Source organism: Rhineura floridana, chromosome 8 (genome assembly GCF_030035675.1).
Source record: "Rhineura floridana isolate rRhiFlo1 chromosome 8, rRhiFlo1.hap2, whole genome shotgun sequence".
NCBI classification, from domain to species: domain Eukaryota; kingdom Metazoa; phylum Chordata; class Lepidosauria; order Squamata; family Rhineuridae; genus Rhineura; species Rhineura floridana.
This window is the reverse complement of record NC_084487.1, coordinates 112,205,928-112,227,466: the sequence shown is the minus strand read 5'-3', so window position 1 is coordinate 112,227,466 and position 21,539 is coordinate 112,205,928. Positions and strand designations below refer to the sequence as shown.

Here is a 21,539-nt window from a genome sequence, read left to right as displayed (position 1 = left end):
AAAGAAAGAAAGAAAGAAAGAAAGAAAGAAAGAAAGAAAGAAAGAAAGAAAGAAAGAGGACAAGGTTCCTGCACCTTTAATAATTGTGTAGAAGAAGGCATTTAAGTGGGTATCTTGTCTTTTTTTCCATCTGGCCACCCAAGTGCCAATGGAGCTTTTGAGAAACAAATTATTAAGCTATTCAGGCAAAGAGACAAAAATAATGCTGTCCTCTTGGCTCCAAGATATAGTTCAAAATATCAGACTGTATGTTATGTTTTGTAGCAGTCCTGAACAGATATAATTAACAGAATGATCCCTTTAAATTTTCTTCTTCTCTCAAAGCAATAACAAAGATAGGTGGGTTGGCTTAAGAGGAAAGAAAGGAGACTGGGCTATGTCTGGCAAAGCAAGAGTCACTGGCCGGACAGTCCTGAGATGTCTACTCAGAAGTAGAAATCTACTGAATTCAGTAGGACTTACTCCCAGGTAATTGGAGTTAGGATTGTGGCCTTAGCCTTGCAAAAGTAGTTCTGCTTATCTAACCGCTCTTGCCACTCTAGGAAGCTTTATGAGCACCTGGGGTGGGGTGCTGAAACAAACCAAGGTTAAGCAAGGATGCTGGGTTTGGACATAATGCAAATCCCATTTAAAAATAAGATTTGTAAGCCAACAGCAAATCACATAGTCAAACTGTGTTTCCTCACCCCCAAAATAAACCATGGTTAGTTGCCCAGAGCACTTTCAGACATTCAAACAAGCTACGCTTGGGTTAAACAAACCATGGTCTAGTGTTACATGGCTAACATGTCTGGAAAAGAGGGAGAATTTGTATGAAAGTAACTTTGTAAAATATGAAAGATTTTCAAATTATGTATCACTCACTACCTGTCTATGGAGTAAATTTGCATTGTGGAATTTGAAATATTAGTGAGGTATTTGTTTACATCTGTCAGTCCACAGAAGACAAGAAGAAGCTTATACAAGTCTGTTACCCATATTTCTACAGTTTTATATAGGTTTTGGTACAGAAATTAATGTTTGCAATGATAGCTGGATGTTGGACTAGACAAAGAGTCTGACCATCAACCTATCATTTTAGCCATTTCTTGTCTGAAGGTCATCTGCCTCCCTGTCTCTTTTGAGCTACGTGCACATTAATAACTCAGTTACATCACCATCCTAGTCAGAGATAAGCACTTGATTTTCCACATAAGACCTCAAATGCATGTGCAATAATGTGTAACTACCTTACAAGGGAGACCATAATCTACCCTAGCCTGCTTTATTTTCCATTTTGCTTCCATATATACACATGCATACACATATATAAACACACACACGTATACTTGTATACCACAATTTGATAAAAAAATCAGTGCGGTTTACAACAATCATATCTATACAATAAAAAACTCGTAAATATTTTTAAATCACAGATAATCTTTTGCAAAATATGTTTTCTTAATTGTCAGCATAGCAGCATAGATGTTACAAGGGAAGTGGGTGGTTGAAGGAAATAATAAAAGAGCCAATCCATACAATAATCTTGCAACTACTTTCGCATGCTAAAGCCAGTCAGCTTCACTATGTGTTAAATACAGTTATATTCAAAAGCAAGCACATACAACTAGACATGCCTGTCTTAGATTCCAAGGCTTATTCTGACACATGGAGGAATCGCTTTTAACCAACACAAGTACTGTCAAGGAATATGCTCCCACCAAGGGAAATCATGTTCTACATTAGTAGAAGGACTGGCTAGCTTTTTATTATTTTATAATTAGCTTTTGGTGTCACACCGACAGTCTGATGATGCATCATATCTCTACCCAGAACAAACCTGTCCAGTGTGTGTTTCTAGGCGGAGAAACCAGGTCTTCTTTGGTTTTCTATCCAATGCTTGACTAGTGATGTCTTTATTTTATTTATTTATCTTTTATATATACTGCCTTTCTTCTGCCATGGATCCCAGGCAGTCACCTATCCAGCCCCAGACATGCTTAGCTTCAGCAAGGTGGTGACCTCGTGTCTTCAGACCAAAACCTAGGAATAAATACCCCTTTACTGTGTATTTGTTCACTGTATTACTTATGAACTATTCTATTTTTAAATGTTTAAATGGACCCATGGGATATGTCAGGCTGGTGGCTTGGGAAATCTTGGAACCAGGCATTATGGACTGCTTGGATAAATTACGTACTGCCCAGAACAGGACAACAAAAAGGAGATTATTTTGAGGGTTTGTACAGCATTAATTATTTTTTTGCCATCTACTTCTAGAAGCCATTTTGTATTGTTTTTTGGGGGGGAGAGGGGTATGTAGTGGAACCTGGCACTCTAGGCTGTTTGTGCTGTTAAAATAGGGTCTGGGAAAAGGATAATAAAAAGCTATAAGCCCCATTGTTCCACTTCTTACTCCTACTTTATTGATCATCTCCTACAAACCACACTGTGTTTGTGCAGTCAGTTACATTATACGTTTTCTTTTGCTTCCCAGTTCTTTAAGATTCACATTCTCCACAGGAGATATGAGCTGATCCACAAAAAAACCCTTAGTACCTTGTGAAGCGTAATTGTCCTCAAGAGTCTAATGAGTCAGGCCAAGGTTTATTCCACAAGTAGGCTATTCCCTACAGGATAGCGGTGGCCAACCTTCAGGTGGTTACAGGACTACAACTGTAATCATCCCTGACCATTAGCCATAACGGCTGGAAGGGGAATTGGAGACCAACAATATTTGGATGACCACTGGTTGGCCACCCCTGCAGTAGGGGAATAATGTCTGGTCTGACAGTCTTTACTGGACTATCAACTGCCATTTTTTAAAACCAGCTGAGTACCTGCTCATGTGGTCAACTGTCACTTGATGCAATACTAAGTATTAAGGCTGCAGTTCAGCACAATTACTTTTATTCCAGTGTGTTGGTTCCAAGCAGAGCCAGTGTGATGTAGGAGTTACTTAGGGTGTCAAACTATAACTGGGGAGCTTCAGGATCAAATCCCCACCATCAAACCTCACCAGATGACTTGGACTTCCGGGAAGGGTGACTTAGCCTGTGCCTGCTTTTGAGACGGGCTCCTGCCTCAAAAGAAGCTTATTCAGATATATCAGTCAGATTTTTTTTTTTTTTTGACTGATTAAACTTCTCCCGGGTAGGGAGAAACGAAGAGATTAACCTCAAAGCCTATTTTTGTTGGGACGACCAGATCTCATTAATTTATGGGACGAGGTCCAGCCGACGAAGGTGGGACGGATTTTCAACAACAAGCTCTATCTGATAAAGCGAACGTTCATCTTATCTTCTAAGAGAGAACGCACTAACAGGCAAGCACCCTTCTTTCTATATTTTTCTTTTACTTGACTTAAATTGTTGCTGTTTAAAAGAGATTTGCCAGATTGATCGGTTTTTGACATCTCACTGGGGAGCCATAACTTCTCTCTGCTACTCACTAATTAATAGCTTATCTCTGTTTTTGTTGCAAAAAGCTGTCCTGGATTTGCATTCTAAAGATATACACAGAAGAGGGATTTCTATTCCAGATTTTTATTTTGAAGAATATTATATTGTCTGAGACTACTCTCTTTTTGGTCTATTTTATTTTGACGAATCTGTTTCCTGACGACCGCCATTAATTGTTTCGATCCTGGGAACTGCATTTTGTTTACTTAAGCATGGAGAGATAAGGCTGTCTGCTCTGTTTATACTGTGATGTCACCAAGTTTGGAGTATTAACCCAATTGTTGCTGAAATAAGAAGTGGTTTTCCTATATTTTTCTTTTAAAATGGCAATTAAGAAAGTGGCTGAGAATCTGGAAATAACTATGTTTCAGAAAATAATGGATGAGATTGAGATAACGAAACAAAACCTGCGACAGGGTTGTAAGGAGCTGAAAATTGAATTGAGTAAAATGAAGCAGGAGATTAAAGATATAGGGGTCCCTGTGAGAGAGGTGACCCTGGAAGGGGTCCCTGTGAGAGAGGAGACCCCGGAGATTGGAACAAACGTGGAACAGGAAAAAGATTTGGAGTCTATGGACTTTAGAAACAAAATCTATTGTTTGGAGACACAGGAGATTAAAGACATAGGGGTCCTTGTGAGAGAGGAGACCCTGGAGACTGGAACAGGGGTCCCTGTGAGAGAGGAGACCCTGGAGACTGGAACAGGGGTCCCTGTGAGAGAGGAGATCCCGGAGATTGGAACAAACGTGGAACAGGAACAAGATTTGGAGTCTATGGACTTTAGAAATAAAATCTATTGTTTGGAACTCAATGTTATCTCTGAAGAAATTAATGAAGATTCTAGAGATAAAGTTATCAATGGCATGGATAATCTTCTGGACTGGAATGATGTGATGGAGCCCAATATAGAGAAAATCTATGGAATTAACTGCAGCCATGTGACAATGGAAAAACTTTCAAGAGATGACCCAGTGTATTTTGAAAAAAAGAACAGAGATATGATTTTACAGCAGTATTTCAGCAACCTATTCAGAATGGATGGCAAGAAAATATTTGGGATAGAGGTAATTCCCATCAGACTCTTACTATATGACTATGGCTTTGACAGCAAGATTATTATGGAATACTGATAATGGAAGATTGGATACTGAAATTACTGGACTTAACAAGACTACTGAAGATGGAAGATGGAAAATGGAACTAATAGGGATAATAGAACAATGGCTACTGAAATTACTGAACCTAACAGATTCTGATGTGATGGATTAATTGAAATGTTTATTTTGACTATGGTTATGACAATAAGATTATCATAATTAGTAATGAAATGGATTAATCGATATGCTTATCTGGAAAAAAAAATTGATAGATATATTTCTTAAAGAATTGAAACCTCTCTTTGACTTTTTGTGGAAAGAATAAAGTAATGTTTATGAGATTTGATGATTAAGTAAGATAACTACTGGAGGAAAGTGATTTTATAATATGACTTAAGAGACAGGATTGTTATATATTATAGACTTATAACTGATTTGATCTTTGACAAATGGGAAGTCAATATTTTACTCTTTATTTTTTATTTTTGTTTTTTTTTTCTTTTTTTTTTTTGTTTAACTATTTTTGATTTTGTTTTTTGTCTTTGAATGTTTTATGATTTCGTTTTGTATGTTTTATGAAAATCTGAATAAAAATTATTGAAAAAAAAAAAAAAAAAAAAAAAAAAAAAAAACCTCACCAGATGACTTCAGACCAGTCACTTTCTCTCAGCCTAATCTACCCCACTGGGCTGTTGTGAAGATAAAGGGGGAAGGAAAATAACATATACATCTCCCCAAGACTCTTGGAAGAAAGGCCAGATTAAAAGTTAACGGAAACAGTATGCTGCTGTAGTGCTGGTGTCAGGGATGTCGCTTAATGAGAAGAAAAATATTTAGCATTTAAACCATAATTTACAAATCCTTTGGGTGGCAATGAACGCTAGCCCTCCTCAGAGTAGACCATTTGAAATTAATGGGCATGGTTAACTTGGGTTCATTAATTTCAATAGGTTTACTCTAAGGAGGACTTCGATGAATACAGTCTATAGTGTGTACTCAAAAGGAAGTCCAACTGGACTTACTCCCAGGTAAGTGGGGATAGGACAGCAGTCCAAAGCATTCAGCGTGTTTCACATGTAATTTTTACAACCCTCTGTACAGTATTTAGGTTAGCATTGTTAGACCCTCTATTATAAATAAGGAGGCTGAGAAAGCATGCCTTGTTGGAAACCGCCTAGCCAGTTAGCATCCAAGACCGAATTTGAACTTCCACAGTGGCTTCCTGGGTGAGGGTTTTCTTTTTTGGATTCTGAAAGTTTTCCTCCTAATCTCTAATGCCCAGAGAAGACTTTCCTCCATTTATGTTGGCACTTTTTTTAACCAGTGCATTTTTCGGTTGCAAAATCTACCTTTGCAATGGTTGCGCTATTCCAGCCTGACCCACTTCATCTTACCCGCGTTACTATGTTGCTCTCCAGCGACACTTCTTACTCCCTCCCGGGACCTCTCGACGCTGCCTAGCTGCCTCGAGTTGCATATTAACCAAACCTCCCGTCAGCGTCTTGCGTTCCCATAGAGACCAACTCTCCTTTTTAGGGTCCCACCCTCCTCTCTTTCGATTGGACAACACAAAGTTCCATCCCATCCTGTACTTCAAGAAAACATCCTCCTTCCCCAGCCGCTCATTGGCCAAGTCTCATATGACGCTCAGTTTCCTGGGACTTGCAGTTTGAACTTCAGACTTGTTCTGTGTGTCGACGTTTATAGAAAACCTCAGTTCCCAGCAGCCCTCTCGGCGAGACTGCCATGCTCAGGCGGTGCTACTGAAACTACCAATCGTTGTTAGTACAGCTCACTGGGTCCATGTTTGTGTAGTTTTCCTCGTTTTTTTGAAACGTGCAGGATAGGTTTGTAAAGCGGGGGTTCCCGGGTCTCTAATACAGCGAACTCTGCCCCAGAGAATCTTAGGGAGGATGGTCCCATGACCAGTCTTGACCCTGACGCGTGACGTCTCTCCTTGTTGCCCATTTTTGCGGGTGTCTCCTGGCAGAGTACCCCCGATCAGTGTCCATAGAAGGACGCAGAAGTAGCCTCAGGTGGTGTAGCCAAAGCTGAGCAAGATGTTATGTCTGTTATCAAGAAGGTGGTGCATGGCAGCAAAGATAGCGGCAGGGAATTGGCATAGGTTGTTGAAGGGTGGTGGCATCGCTGGGCAAAAGTCATATGGGAGCTGCCAGCAGGTTCGCTTGTTTGTGACCAGCTCTTGTAGTTGCAGCAGGCATCCAACGGAGCCTGAAGCAAGCATGCAGAAGAGCAAGAAATCTCTCAAAGAGTGGACCCTGATTGTCAGCCCCTTTGGCCTACTGAAGGTGCGGCTCCCTTGCCACGTCTCTGTGTGTCCCCTGGACCCGCACAAGTACCCTGATGCTGACAGGGTATTTGTTGCAGTGCGTGGGATGAACACCAAGCCTGCTCAGGGGGCAGATTTGGATAATTTGCATGTGAAATATGACGAGGTGCTAAAGAAGATTACGATAATCTCAGATGACATCAGCAGTGCAGCCTCTGTGGATGTGAGGACCCCTGTGAAATTTGGTATGTCCAGTAACTGGTCAGAGAGATGTAACATGTTACTGAGGCAGTGTTGTCATATCTAGCTAAAGTGTTCCCATGCTCTGTGGTGAGCAGTTAGGATGGCTCTTTTCAGCCTTGAGCTTTTCTTTTAATTTGGCACACAGTAGATAATGAGGCTAGACAAGGTGCTGCTTTTGAATTTTTGCAGCCTTTTGTTGATAGTTAGATACTAAGAGAGCCAATCTATTGAACTGCTGATATTGACAGCAGGCGTGAAGTGCACCACTGCAGCTCAAAAGCATTAGCTGTGATGCCTAAGTGTCTGCAGCTCCCATTTTCAGCTGAGATTCAGGAAGATAGCTTGGCAAAATTAGAATCCTAGCACTTTAGCCAGCTCAGCTTCTCTCTCACTTGTTACAGCCACCAGGCCAAACCCAGGAAGCAGCTTCTCCTTTCTTTGACAACATGTAGTTTTTATGGTGTAGTCACTGTAGTGGATAGAATGTAGGATTGTGGAGACCTGGATTCCAGTCCTGCTCAGTCACAAAACTCAACACATAACTTTGGGCCAGTCATAGTCTTATCAGTATAGCCTTGCTTACAGGGTTGTAATAAAGAAAATAATTGGATAATCCCCTCTATGTGTTGTCGTCATCTCCTTGGAGGAAGGGTGCCATACAGATGTCATAACAATAATAATAATTGGTAATAATTTGGCTCACTAACCTGAGCCATCTGTGTATGTTTTAAATATATTTCTTATCTTACACACATCTGTGATATGTCTTTTTTTAACACTTCTGATATTGACATGTGATATTTCCAGTTTGTTTAGAGAAATCAGGCCAAGTTTTGAAAGTGAGATGTTTCTTTTTTCATCCTTAGTTTTGTTGAGTGAATGAAATCAAACTTTAGATTGTCTTGGATTGCATTTATTTCTGTTAATCTCCACTGTTTAAAATTGATTTTAGACTTGGATATCAAGACATCAGGGAATGGCTGTGTGAAGATTGAGAAAATCGAATGTGATAGCTGCAGAATAGAAACTGAGAAGGGAACTAGCATCTTGCAGTCAGTCAAGGTACCAATATGGAGAAATTTCCCACTCACTACATCTAAAAAAAGAAGTACACATCATTAACTCCAATTTCATAGGTGGCCTTTATGACTCTGAATATGTTTTTGCACATGCAGTAGCTGATGCTTTAAAATCAAACATATTGATTACAGCATGTATGTTGATAAATCAATTTGGCTAGAGTTGCTTAGAAATCCATTCTATTTACAGTGGTGGCTGAAAAACTATATTTTGTCAGGGGAATGGACAACTACTTTTTGATGTGATTAGAAAATAATTATTCTTAAATGCTTGGATATGCACACAAAACATTATCCTTCAAAGCATATTTATAGAAGCCACAAATCCTAGTTTCTGCAGGATGCTCTGATGTCTTGTAGAGGGTTTTTGTATCTGTTGCCATTGACTGGAATTATGCCAATGAAGTATTGCTTTGCTAGATCTTCATTTCTTGCAAGTCCTCTTCAGGCCTACCTTATTTCCTATTTTTCTGTTGTGTTGAAGATATAGAAAGCTGTCTTAAGCCATGTCAGAGCATTGGACCATCTAGCCCAGCATTGTCTGCACCAGGAATGTGGGCCTGTAGATGTAATGAGGACTATCAGGCCTGTTTTGGCCAAGCCACAGCTACATGCCCTACACCTGACATTATATATGATGTCAGGTTGTGGCAGATAAAAATACTGTTGGACCAAAGGGGCTTTACTGATCAGTGCTTGAAAGCTCTATGTACCGTGCAAGGACTGACAATCAGGTGACTGGGATTTGTATAGCACTGTGAATGGAAGTTCTGATCGTGTTGGTAAGCTACAGTGCTATGCAAAATCTACAGTGCTATGCAAAAACAGGTCACCTGCCTTCGTGATGTCAGGTGACTAACAGGTGGGCAACCCTGCTACACTTGGCCCACAGGGGATGAGGGAAATGAGAATCTGGCCCATTGGATATGCACACAAAACATTATCCCATTGGCCATATCCAGTTACCCTCCTTTGCGGTACACTGATTGATAATAGTTTTCCAGGTTTCAGATAGGAGCTTTTTCCAACCCTAACTGCAGATACTAGGTCTTCGGGGAATTCCAGCACCTAGTTGATTTTTCTGTACTCTCAAATATTTGGTTTGCCAGTCTTTTCCTTTGACCTTTCCGGCAGCTGCATAACAAGCAGAAATTCAGGTGTGGAACTCTTGGCTATGCAGGGACCTGCTGGATTTCTGCCTTATAATTGACATACCACTTTCCAGAATGGCAACTGAGAGATGCAACTGAAATTCCTATGTTAGGAGCCATCATAGCTGAGAAACATATCTTTGAAAAATAAGAAATTGAACTATTTTTAACATGTATACAATTGTGTTACAGGGTCAAAAAATTGACATTCAAGCTAAAGGAGGGAAAGTTATCTGCCTAGGAACTCTTCAGGGAAATGCTGATATTCATGTGTCACAAGAAAGTGTAAGCATTTTTTTAATAAAATGTATGGACTACAATAATGTGGCACTAGCTATAAACTGCACTGAAGAATTACATTACAAAAATAAATGTGTGGGTGTTAAAAAATCTATGTGAGAATATTTGTCTTCACTTCTAAGTTTTCACATGGCTGAGGTTGTTAGCATTTTTCCTCTGTGCTCTTGAGAGCTGCATGGCAGGAAAAATCCAGCAAGTGCAAGGCTCCATTCATTGCTTCTCTGGGCTAGGAAAACTCACCTGTTTGCATTTTTTTTGCTTGTCTCACATTTATTAAAGATATAAACCCTTTGTTTGGGGGGGCAAGGAAAATCTGTCTGGAGAAACCTATAATGCATATAGTAATGCATGCTACGGTGAAATAAAGTTAAGATTCATTACATTTTGCATTGGGGCTGGCCCTACCGTGAAGCAGTCGCCTCAGGTAGCAGACACTGAAGGGCGGGAAGTTGTGCCTTGTAGCCTGCTCTGCACCCCTGAAACTATCCTGCTGCCCTCAGGTGCCATGGACAATGCTATCCCATTGCCAGTGTTGAAGTTAGCTTTAACTGCTAGTCTAGTCAGCTTTGTGTGTGTGCGTGTGCTGGGCGTCATGTCGGCCTTTGCATTAGGCAGCAAAATGGCCTGGGCCAGTCCTCGTTAGCAAGGGCAAGTTAACTCTTGTGAGAAGTGATTGGGATTCTAGCAACTGAATTTGAGCTGAACACATCTCTGAAAATAGAAGCATACATTGTGCTATTGCTGCATAGCTAAACACAATTTTCCTTTAAAGATATCCATTTACTGTTCAATGGATCCAATGAATACCGATCCATTGCCATCCGTATATGGCAAGCAGAAATTAAACTCTGCAGCGGTGAATCAACTTTTTAAAGTTTCTTAAATTTGGATTTAGGCAAGCTAATCTCACAATGTTGCACCGTAATTTTTAATGTGAGTACTTGGCCAAGATGGCACCATCTGATTTTCCTAAGGCAGCAATATTGTAAATGCCATTGGAATTCATGTCTTTTGTGGAAATGGGGATAAGCTGTGTGAATTTTAGTTAACCAGTTTAAAATTAAAGTACCGGTTATCTTCCAGAAGATGGCGTCTTTGGCTTGTTTGCTTTGTCTTTGGGAAGTGAAAATTTCTTGTAGATAACTGTTGCATGACCCTGACTTGAGCAGCACCAAGGGGTAGTAAATATCTTGTAGGTAGACAGCAGAGAATTTTCCTATCCATTCAAGACCTATAAGAGGAGAGCAATATGACAAGCATGCTTAGTTTATTGCTGGCAGGAATACCGTTCCAGCGAGTTCCTTGGGAATAATTTAAGGTGAAATTGGAACATGGAGATGATTTGTAACCTCCTTTGCCAGAGAGACACAGGCTGCAATCCAGTACACACTTACCTGGGTGTAGGGATGGAAAGATCTCAGTTCTCTCAGTTTCTCATTTTTCCAATCTTAAATTCAGTTCTCCCCATTTCTGTAGCAATCTAATTTTTTTAAAAAAAATCGCCATGAAAATTCTCCAACGTTTTAGTGTGAATTTCTCCTAATAAACACATTTTTGTAGGCAGTTTTAACAAAGGTACACATTTTTGCAAGCCATTTCTCATGATCTAATCAATGCATGTTTGCATATTATTTTCACTCATATATTCGTTTTTATGCATGCTTTCTCCTAACATATGCATTTTTGTAAATATTGTATTGTTGGCAAACTGCATCACAGAATTCTAATAAATGCTAATTTCTAAGGATGGCTGTGTTTTGGTTCACATACATTCGGAAAGTGCGAATTTGATCAATTCTGCTTAAAATGCAAACTGTGTCAAAATTCTCACCCATCCCTGCCTGGGAGTAAGTACCATTTAACCGGATGGAGCTTATGCCTGAGTAGACACATGCGAGTAGACTTGTGTGCATGTAAGCTCCAAGGAATTCAGTAGGACTTACTTCAGGGTAGACATGTTTATAGGATTGCGCTGTAAGTACTTTTCCTTCATCTTAATGGGTGGTATCCAATGCTAGCTCTACTCAGAGTAGACCCATTAAAGTTAGTGAACATGACTAACTTAGGTTTATTAATTTCACTGGGTCTGCTCAAAGTAGGACTTAGTTGTAGAATATACTGGAAGAGTTCACTGCTGTGCAACGTACGTATGTTTTAAAACAAGTAAGGTAGTAAAGCTGTATTTCAAAGCTATAATTTTGCCTCTGATAAAATGAGAAAATTCAGAGGTACAATAAGTGGTGTTATTGTGGTCACTGTAAGAATCTTAGCTGATTGTATAGGAAAATACACAACTCTAGTTCTGGCTGTGCAGCTGACAGACACTAAAGCCAAGTATCATTTCCACCGTTGAGTGTAGAGAGAAACATTTTACGTGTTGGAATGGGAACTTATAAAAATGGAAACTTATCTGTGGATAATTGCAACCTGAAACTGCAATTCTCTGCATGCCTACTAGGGATATGCTAAAATTCCTTCAATTCGGATTTGGTACTGAATTTTCCATTAATTCGCTTATTCTCAGTTGCTGAGAATCAGATTTTGTAGCGAATTTCCATGGCTATTTTTGAAAACAGACTTTTTTAAAAAAAAAATCTGCCTCTAAAACATTGATAATTTATATATCAAATGATAATTTATCAATATGTCCTTTTAAAGTATTTATAGTTCCTTCAAAATATCTATAGTAATATCAATTTTTTCCAAGCAAAAAAACCACCACAGATTGGTAAGCAGATATAGAACGAGCTCTAATCAATGCCAGCCTGTTATGTCGCTGGAATGCTTTTGAACCAGCACCAGCCAACAGATGCCATCCCTAATGCCTAGGGAGTAACAGTGAAATCCTGTAAAACTTTGGCTTATAATTAAGCTGTATTGAGTTCAGTTACTTTATGTAATAGCAACCTTCTCCAACCTGGTGCCTTCCAGATATTTTGCACTACAACTTCTATCAATCAACCCTTACTTTTGGTCAAGCTGACTGGACTGATGGGAGTTGTAGTTCAAAACTTCTGAAGGGCACCAGGCTGGAAAAGGTGTATAGGATTGCTGCCTAAGTCCCTTTGAACTGAGTGGGACTTAATTCTAGTAAACCTGCTTAGGTGCATGCTGCATAAATACATTTTAGCATATGAAATAGTTCTAGCAATGTTTGCAGTAGGGCGGTGTGAGGAACTTCAGAGCCGTGTCAGGCTGGGTCAAGTCTTGGGACTAAATAGGTTTGGATATTTCGAGCTGATTTCTCTCATCCTACTAATCACTTCAGTCACCATCTGCGTTGTGTCAGCACTTTGTGGTCTCACTGTTGTCACGCTTTGAGCAGCGGTGCATGCACAATACAGTTCTCCTGTCCAAGATTATGACAGTATAAAGTAGTGAAAGAATAGATACAAAAGGCATTGGGGCAGCAGGCAGGGCAATTAAATTAAGGGAGTAGCTCTGCACAGGAGCAACTTTGGCTTGCTTGTGCTTTGATGTCCAGGTATCACAGCACCTGAAGCTCAAATGCAAATGGTACATCCACAGATAGTAGTCTAGGAGTGGAACTAGACTAGCCGTCACCAATGTGGTGGCCTCCGGTTGCCTTGGACTACAGTACAGCGCTCATCATCCCAAGCCAAGCATAACCAATGGTCAGGAATGATGGGTGCTGTGGTCAAAAACAACTGGACAGAACCAGGCTGGGGAAAGCTGAACTTGACATGCGGCTGCTGACTAACATTTGTCCCCAGAGCATTTAGGCTTGTGGGGCGCATGTGAGGAAATGTCCAACATGATGACAATATAGGTAAACAGTGCCTTAATGTTATAGGAGGAAGAAATTGACACTGGATTGCATTTTTGGCAGTAACCCCTCATTGGGTGTAGTTTCACCCTTTGTTTACAGACCTGCTTTGTATGGTAGTGATTAACTTCAGATGTCCTTTTGAAGAACAAAAACCCTAGATGAACAATGTGGAATTTATAATAACTTATCCTGCAGTGACCACAAAAGGTTCTCTCTCTCTCTCTCTCTCTGTGTGTATACCCTACATATAACTTAAAATCAGTAAAGTCACAGCTGTAGAATTAAGCATCCAACCTGATGTATTTATCACTTATCTTCCAAGCACAATACAGCAGAGCAGCCAACTTTTGGGAAGTTAGAAGTTTGGCTTGTTTTCTCAAAGAACCATTTCTGTTAGCAATCAGCTTGCATGATATCTGCCATGTGGGCTTTTATGACAGTTTTGTTCCATCAGCTACAATCATCATTATGTAGCTAGGGCTCTGTCAGCGTTTCCAGCGTAAACCAAGAATGTCAGAGGTTTATAGCTCTACATTATAATTCCCCTGCACTGAAACTGGACACTTTTTACTTCAGTCACTAGGGCAAATTTCTAAAAAAAAATGAGAGACAGTGTGTAAGAGAGGATGGGATGAGCTGCAGATTCAATCAGATATTTTGTTTTTAAATTTAACAAACAAAATGGGATGAACCCAAGTACCAGGCAGCCACTAGCAGCAGTTGTTCCCTGAGGCTGCCTCTCTCCATAAGTAGATGCTAACCTAAAATGCCACTAGTGGTGGTGATGTGGTTCCCCACCCAGTTCTTCTGATCACTTTGTGCAAACTGGTGTGTGTATGCAACTGACCAAGTGATGAAAGGGCTAAACTGCCTTTTAGACAAACGGCGGTGGTCACTGCTAGTCCTATTCATAGTGGGCCTATTGAAGTTAATAGACATGACTAACTTAGACATTAATTTCAGTGGGTCTACCTTGAGTAGGAGTAGCACTGAATATCACCCACAGTAATTACATAGTTTTTCAGGGTTGATATCTAAACCCATTTATCTGGTATACATAAGCATGCTGAGAATAATGCATTCAAAATTTATTTATTTATTATTTTATTTATACCCCACCCTTCCTTCCAGCAGGAGCCCAGGGCGGCCAACAGAAACACTAAAAACACTTTAAAACATCATAAAAAGACCTTAAAATTCATTAAACCAAAACAACGTTAAAAACATTTAAAAAACCACTTTAAAAACATCTTTTTTAAAAAAGGTTGAAGATACTAAAAGACATATTAATGGTTCCAGACAGAGCCTTGCCTAACCATGATTGAACGGACAGAATATTTGTTTGTTTGTTTGTTTTTATCCCGCCCTTCCTTCCAGTACAAGCCCAATATTGTGTTCCATAGAGAGATGTGAAGTTTTGATGAGCATCTGGCAGAGTCCTATTTGTTTCTGAGGAATCGGCAGCAGCTTGACTATATCGTGACGTTCTTTGTTTTATAAGGCAATGACAGATAGTGCTGAAATGCTGGATCAGATTTTAAGATGAGTTAATGTAAAGCTGTAAATCAGTTAGGCATGGTGGGTCGCAACCTTGCACATGAAAAAGGATTGAGTTGGAAAATTAAAAGCATACTGAATGTTTTATTACAGCATAACTCAAACTGAGCCTAACTGAACATGGTCAAATTTGATATCAGCATCTATTACAGTCTTTGTGTTTAAATGGTTCCAAGGTATTGTAGAAACTATTCATTTGGTAGAACATCTATAGACTTTTATTATCCTGGCTCTTGCTCTGTCTGCCTGCTGTGTTCTTCTTCACCTCTCTTAAAAAAGAAGAATTTATAAACTGATTCCACACACATTTGTGTTGAGCCACCATTTGAATCTATCAGGTTTTAATCTACTGCCTCCCTTTGCCATTATTGGCAGCCTTCTACACAGCATCAGTTAGGGAAAACCTAACTGTGTGAGTCAGAAATCATATGGTCATGATTTCAGACGTTCCGTAGATGTCCTCCTTCCTTTGCTTTATCACACTTTTGCAACAGTCAGGCATAATACATATCCAGGTGTCATTGGCAGAACTCGACTATGGGCCAGAGCCAAATCAAATCCACATGGTGTTTCCAGGCACATCCAACAGCCTTGCAGAATGATGTTTTACCTACCAAAGGTCCTTGGGAGAAGCCAACGCCAGACAGTTTCTTGTGTATGGTCCTTTCTCTCCAGGACAGGCAAACAAATTGGGCAGAAGACAAAGCAGGTCAGGAAGACAAGCCAGGTTTTAGCAATGGTTTCAATGCAATTCACTTGGTGCTACAGGAGTAGCAAAGCCCCTTGCACTGCAGTTCCCAAGTAGCTGGCTGTTGGGAGCTCTGGAAGTGCAGTGCAACAGACTTTGACAGATGGCGGGACAACCTACCAGTTGCTGCTTTACCTGCTTAATGTCTAGTTTGGACTTTTGTTTATCCATTTTTAATATTTTAACCATGTTGCCCTACCACATACCATCTAGCTTGGTTCTCCTTTGCAGAGGTTATCATTGGCCACAACCACAAAACCGGTCATTTGTCCCACTATCAAGGGAGTTCTTCAACCTCTAATCTTAATTGAGTGTTATAAAACTTCACTGATAGTCATTTTGCAAATCAATACACCCGATTTCTGGTGCATAACTTCTAGTTGCAGACTGCATCTTTCTTTGTGGCCCATATGAGGAGAAGCATAGGACTCAAGTTTCCACATGAACAAGTCACATGGGGCTGGTACAGGTGTAACAGCCATGGCTAAGAGGTTGGGAGCTGGCCACAGAATCTCACACCCACCCCTCATTTTTGGGTGCAAGTTCCAGCTCTCCCCTGTGTGTTTGGGAATATTTCATTGGCATTGACATTAACAGTGATTTACTTGTATGTTGTAATATTTTATATTTACTGGCAGGGCTTTTTGCAGTTTTGTGATGAAAAAGTGACTGAATAACCTACTTTTGTTCCCCTCAGCAGTTTTGCTGCTTAGATAATATTTTCAATCTTTTATGGTTAATGTGTTTTGTTGGCTCCTCCAGGTGATCAATTTACTGAGCATTCATCCTGATTTGCTTGCACAAAGCTTTATTGAGCATTTGTTTTGATTTGTTTGTGGGGCCGTTATAAGAGAATGAGCATTCATCCTGCATTTGTGTTGATTTGCTTGCAGGGTGTTTATATGTCTTCCTGTTATTCATTTATTCTACGCTTCTCTATTCATTTCCCCAGCACTTCCCATCCCGCAAAAAGTCTAAATCTTTTTTAAAGTGGATTTGTTGCGCTAGGGTTATAGAGTGCTTTCATCCACTTTAATTGTGCAATCCTAAATGTGTGGCATGCACCTGAATCACTCCCGCAAAATAATGACTGTCTGTATTATTTTCAGTTTCTTCTGAAGCTTTCAGCTGGTGTTCTGTGAACATGTGTGTCTGAAAGTTGTAGGTTAATGTACAGTTAAGACAAACTGATGTTTCTCTACTGCCTGGCCATTATGCTGTTATACTAATTTATTGATTTTCCCCTTTTTACAGAGTGTGAATATAGAAAAGCTACAAGGGTCATCCATTAACATTTCTACCAAAAATGGTTTATTAAAAGCCAAATATCTTTATGCAGAATCTTCGTTTCTTTCTTCAGCAGCTGGTGACATTCTACTGGGGAATGTTCATGGTAAGATAGCAAGAGACTTTTGGTCTCCAATTAGAGCTACATTTATTTAACAGATGCCTTTTTAAGGAAAAATATTGTTTAGTATGCATAGTGGAGTGCCTGCTTGTATTTATAAATCTGAATGTAAGATAGCCATCTGTTTAATTCCTAGAAAAGCATCCAAATCAAATCAAATTTTAAAAATAACAATTTCTATTAATAGTGACTTTTGTCATTAGGTCTCTTCTTGGTGCCCTTAAGTGGGCTAGAGCAACTGGTAGTTCAACAGGGTGACCGAGGCTCGAATTCTGCACACACTTACCTGGAAGCAAGATCCACCAAACACAGTGAAGTTTGCTTCTGAGCAAACATGCCCAGGCTTGCGCTGGGTGAACGGTAGCACAGTGTATTACCTAGCTAGTAAATATAGCTCATACTTCTGTAATTTGAATGCCCATGCAAAATACTCATTCAGAGTTTCAGATTAGTCTGGTTAGAAATTATAATTGTTATCATTAATTCAATTTATCGGTTACTTTATACAAAGCAAGTGTCTGAAAGCAACTTTACAAAAGTAAAATACACCACATAAAACCAATCTTAATTTAATTTAACTTAATTAAAACAACTAGAGAGTTAGCTAGTCATCACCATATAGATATTGGAGGGGGGCACTCTGGGACGAAGACCCCATTACTTTTTTTGCAGGTGGCCCCCTCCAGGCATCCCTCAGTCTGTCTCTACAGCCAATCAAGCTGCTGCATGTTTGCTTTTAAAAGCTAGGCCCTTTCCTCTTGCCTTAGGAGAGACAGGGAGAATCCAGCAAGGTCAGCAGTCTCTACACCCAATTAGCAGTCAGTGTGAAGGGAAGGAGAGAAACATGAAGAGGGATAGTGTCAGCAGGAGTTAAGAGAGGGAAGTTTACAGATAAGAGGAGAGACAGCCAAGGCTGATTTGAGAGGGGGTTGCATCAGAAACTTACTAAAATGAAGGGCTTTCAAACGGTCGCATGCAAACTAATAGCAGCGAAAGTGGAGGATGGGTGAAGAGAGCCCCACTTGGGGGGGGGGAAGCACAGGGCTAAGAGTGAGGCAAAGCAGCGGTTTCTCTTAGAGAAGGGGGACAAAGGAGGGCAGGCTGAAAGAAAGAAGACTGTATTTTATAAATACAAGGTGCTTTGCTTGTAAAGCATTTTCCCCCGCAGTGGAGCTTTTTGCAGATTGTTTGTGAGAAAGGGGGGGAGGCAAAGGGCTAATAAGAGTGGGAATGTTTTACAGACATCACTGCATGTGAGACAACTCCTTCTCACAGCTGATCTACAAAAAGCAGGTTTCTTCCCCTTGTATAATACAGGCAGCCTCACTCTTCGCCCGCTTTCTTAACCCTTTGCTCTTTATCTTCCCCCACCCTCTGTGACTCTCTCCCCCCTCCTTTCTCATATACAATCTGCAAAAAGCACAACTGAGGGAAAAGGAACTGCTTTACAAGCAATTCCCCTTGTATTTTACAGGCAGCCTTCCTTCTCCCTTTCTTCAGCCTTCTTTCCTTTACTCCCTTCTATGTGAGGATATGCCACCTCACCTCACTCTTCTTAGCCCTTTTCTCATTCCTTCTCTGCCCGTGCACCCTCTGTGATAGCTGCAGGGAATCTGTGCAAGGAGAAAGAACTGCTTGTCAAGCAATGCTCCTTGTATTTTGCAGGCATCATGTGCAAGAAAGAAATCTTTCTCTCAGCTGCTACGCAAAACGCAGGGGAAAGACCTCTTGCACGCAGTGATACCTGTAAAATACCAGCTTCTTTGCCCTCACCCCCCATGGGGCAGGGAGAAAGAACCACTTTGCTGTCCCTATGTTTGGTCCTTTGGGAAGCGCCGAGCACAGGGCTAGCAAAGCCGCATGTGCAGTGATTTCCAAGCACCTGATTGCCAGCAGGCTGTTATGGCTTGGGGACCCCTTGCAAGGGGTTTTGATAGGTGGGTTGGAGAGCCCACCTATCAGTCATTTGACACCATAATCATATGTGACAGGTGGTTAGCACCACCCATCAAATTTAGCCTGTGAGACTGATCCTCATGATTCATGAAGGGACCCTGCACTTCTGAATTTGCTGCTACACTACTTTCTCAGATGTGGAGGAGGGATCTCCACAAAAGTTGCATGTGAAATGAGAGGCAGGCTGAAATGAAGCAAGCATCTAAACCGCAATATTTATTTTATTTTCATTTATTTACTTACATTTACATCCCACCCTTCCTTCCACCATGAAACCCAAGGCTGTAGTCACCTATCCAGACAAGAGCAGGAAAGACAGATATCTAGGACTAGCAAAATGTCTGTGGCAGCAGCTGCAGAAGATCTGGCATACAGCTCTGCACAAATGGCCTCATGAGGTTCTCCACCCTATTTGTGGGCAGAGAAATTAGGAGAATCAGATTTCTCCGGGGAAGAGAAATTCTCCAACAGTTCACTGGGGAAAGGCTCACAATTAGCAGCAGCAGGCTAACATACTAATTTACTGTGCAGTCCTGTACAAATCTACGCAGAAGGAAGCCCTATTGAGTTCAGTGGAACTTACTCCCAGCTAAGTGTGTGTAGGATTGCAGCTGTAGCCAATTCCAGGCAGGGCAGCAGGGGAAACCATGCTCAAAAATATACACTGTTAAACTGGCAGTCACAAGTTATAGTTGCCATATATGAGGCAAATAAATTTGTTCTTTTCTTGGCTGTAAAAAAAAAAAAGCAATATAGAAAGTTTTTCTGCCCCATTTGGTCCCATTTTTGGTACCATTAACATATTTTATAGATAAGTTGATATCACAAGAGGAGAATGCTATGATCCCACTATGACTATTAATCAACGATAGGTGGAAATCCCAATAAGTAGGAGAAATGCCAGTGGTGTAACAGTCTTTTCTTTTTAAACAAGGTCCATGTTACCGTGATGCTGTGAATGCTGCTTCATTCAGTGTGGCCATTCTAGTACCAACAGGCAGTGGAAACATGTGGGTGAGGCAAATGACATGGTTGTTTCCTGTGCCAGTGTTGCCTGTCCCAGGGGCCATGTATTGCTGGCATGGGAAGGAATTTGGATCTCTCTGATGAACTGGACCTAAACCTTTGCAGAAATCAGTGGGATTAACATCTCCTGGTATAAATTGGTGTTTTGATGACTTGTGGTTGTACGGATTTACTGGCAACCATTCTCTGGTGGTTTGGGCTGGCATGGTGCACTCCAGCCAATTCACTGCCAGTTTCTGTACCATTCATGATCAAACATCCTATATGTTGATCCAGTGGTTCTCATCTAGTTTGGGGCGGATGACTCATCTGTGTACCCTTTATGCTAGTTATGTTGGTGGTTGGAGTGTGGGTGTTCAGTCCCTCTAGCCATAATTCACGAGACTCCTGGTGTGCAGACTTTCCATGTGCTTGAGGTATTCAGTCATGGCGATTCAGAGCAGAAGTTTGTACTGAATTTGAAAACTACCCATCTTGACAAACCCACAGAAGTTCAGCACAATGGCACCAGGACAATGAGGTGTCATTTTCCAACAAGTGTGTAGCTTGCTTCAGAAGTCCTTATGTCTTTCTCCCACCCTGCTGGTCCCTAAATATAATCTCTCTCTTATTCTTTTGTAGTGAAATGAGTGCTAACTAAAACTCCTGGCTGTCATCCCAGCCTTTAGAATAGAGCCAGACTGACTGGGCACACACAGTCTTGAACAAATAAATACCATTTTACTTTAAAAATTATGAAAGTGTGAGCTATAATTAGCAGCTATGTAGCACACTGATGCAAATTTGCCAGCATCTAATTCAAAGTTTCTAACTAATAGATTCTGAATGTGGATAATGATGTGTTTTATATACATTTGTTCATAAATGCTTATTTTGTATGTTTTAAACTTAGTTCACAATTGTTCTTGATGTATTTTAGGCTGTTTTCACAACACCCCCTATAAAAACATATTTATTTTTCCTACCAGGCTGCAGTAAAAAGTCAAATAGAGTTGCATCCAGTTTAAACAAGATAACTTGAATATTACTTCATGCTTATTTTCAGAATACTGTTAATGAAATTAATTGGAACATTCTGTTATTTTTTACAAGTGTTCTTTCTCTAAAATGTTTTTTTAGAAACATCAGGAATAAAATATACATCTGAGAGTACAATCCTGTACATGTCTACTCTGCAAGAAGTTCCATTGACCATACAATCGTATACATATATCACTTTGCAATAAGTTCCATATTCACTAAGACTTAATACAGAGTAAATGTGCATAGGAATGCACTGTGAATGTATTTATTGCACTGAATTAATATTTTTTGGCAAATTAAGACTATGTAGAAAGAGCAAATAGAAAATGAATGGCTCTTGCGATGTGGTAATTCCTTCCAACTGGTGTTATGGGGCCTGCTAATGGGCCACCTAAAGCCTTCTGGAAGAATCAGTAGGTTTAGACTTT

At 40.3% G+C, this 21,539-nt stretch overlaps 2 protein-coding genes across 7 annotated transcripts in view; one reads left to right on the top strand and one right to left on the bottom strand.

The window, feature by feature from the left end:
• The window catches only part of CCDC146 (coiled-coil domain containing 146), a 112,260-nt gene extending 106,183 nt beyond the window's left edge, over positions 1-6,077 (bottom strand). The window contains exon 1 of the mRNA XM_061582099.1: positions 5,935-6,077. The gene's annotated coding sequence lies outside the window, so the exon portion shown is untranslated. The remainder of the gene's footprint in view (positions 1-5,934) is intronic.
• Positions 6,078-6,276: 199 nt separating this feature from the next.
• The window catches only part of FAM185A (family with sequence similarity 185 member A), a 104,663-nt gene continuing 89,400 nt past the window's right edge, over positions 6,277-21,539 (top strand). For 5 of the 6 annotated variants that reach the window (XM_061582089.1, XM_061582094.1, XM_061582092.1 and 2 more), the window contains exons 1-4: positions 6,277-7,075; positions 8,026-8,135; positions 9,496-9,588; positions 16,953-17,091. In XM_061582089.1, the coding sequence (XP_061438073.1) occupies positions 6,601-7,075; positions 8,026-8,135; positions 9,496-9,588; positions 16,953-17,091 (817 nt within the window). In that variant the 5' untranslated portion in view covers positions 6,277-6,600. Of the gene's footprint in view, positions 7,076-8,025; positions 8,136-9,495; positions 9,589-16,952; positions 17,092-19,996; positions 20,073-21,539 lie in introns of all 6 variants that reach the window. The other variant, XM_061582095.1, reaches the window with a different exon arrangement.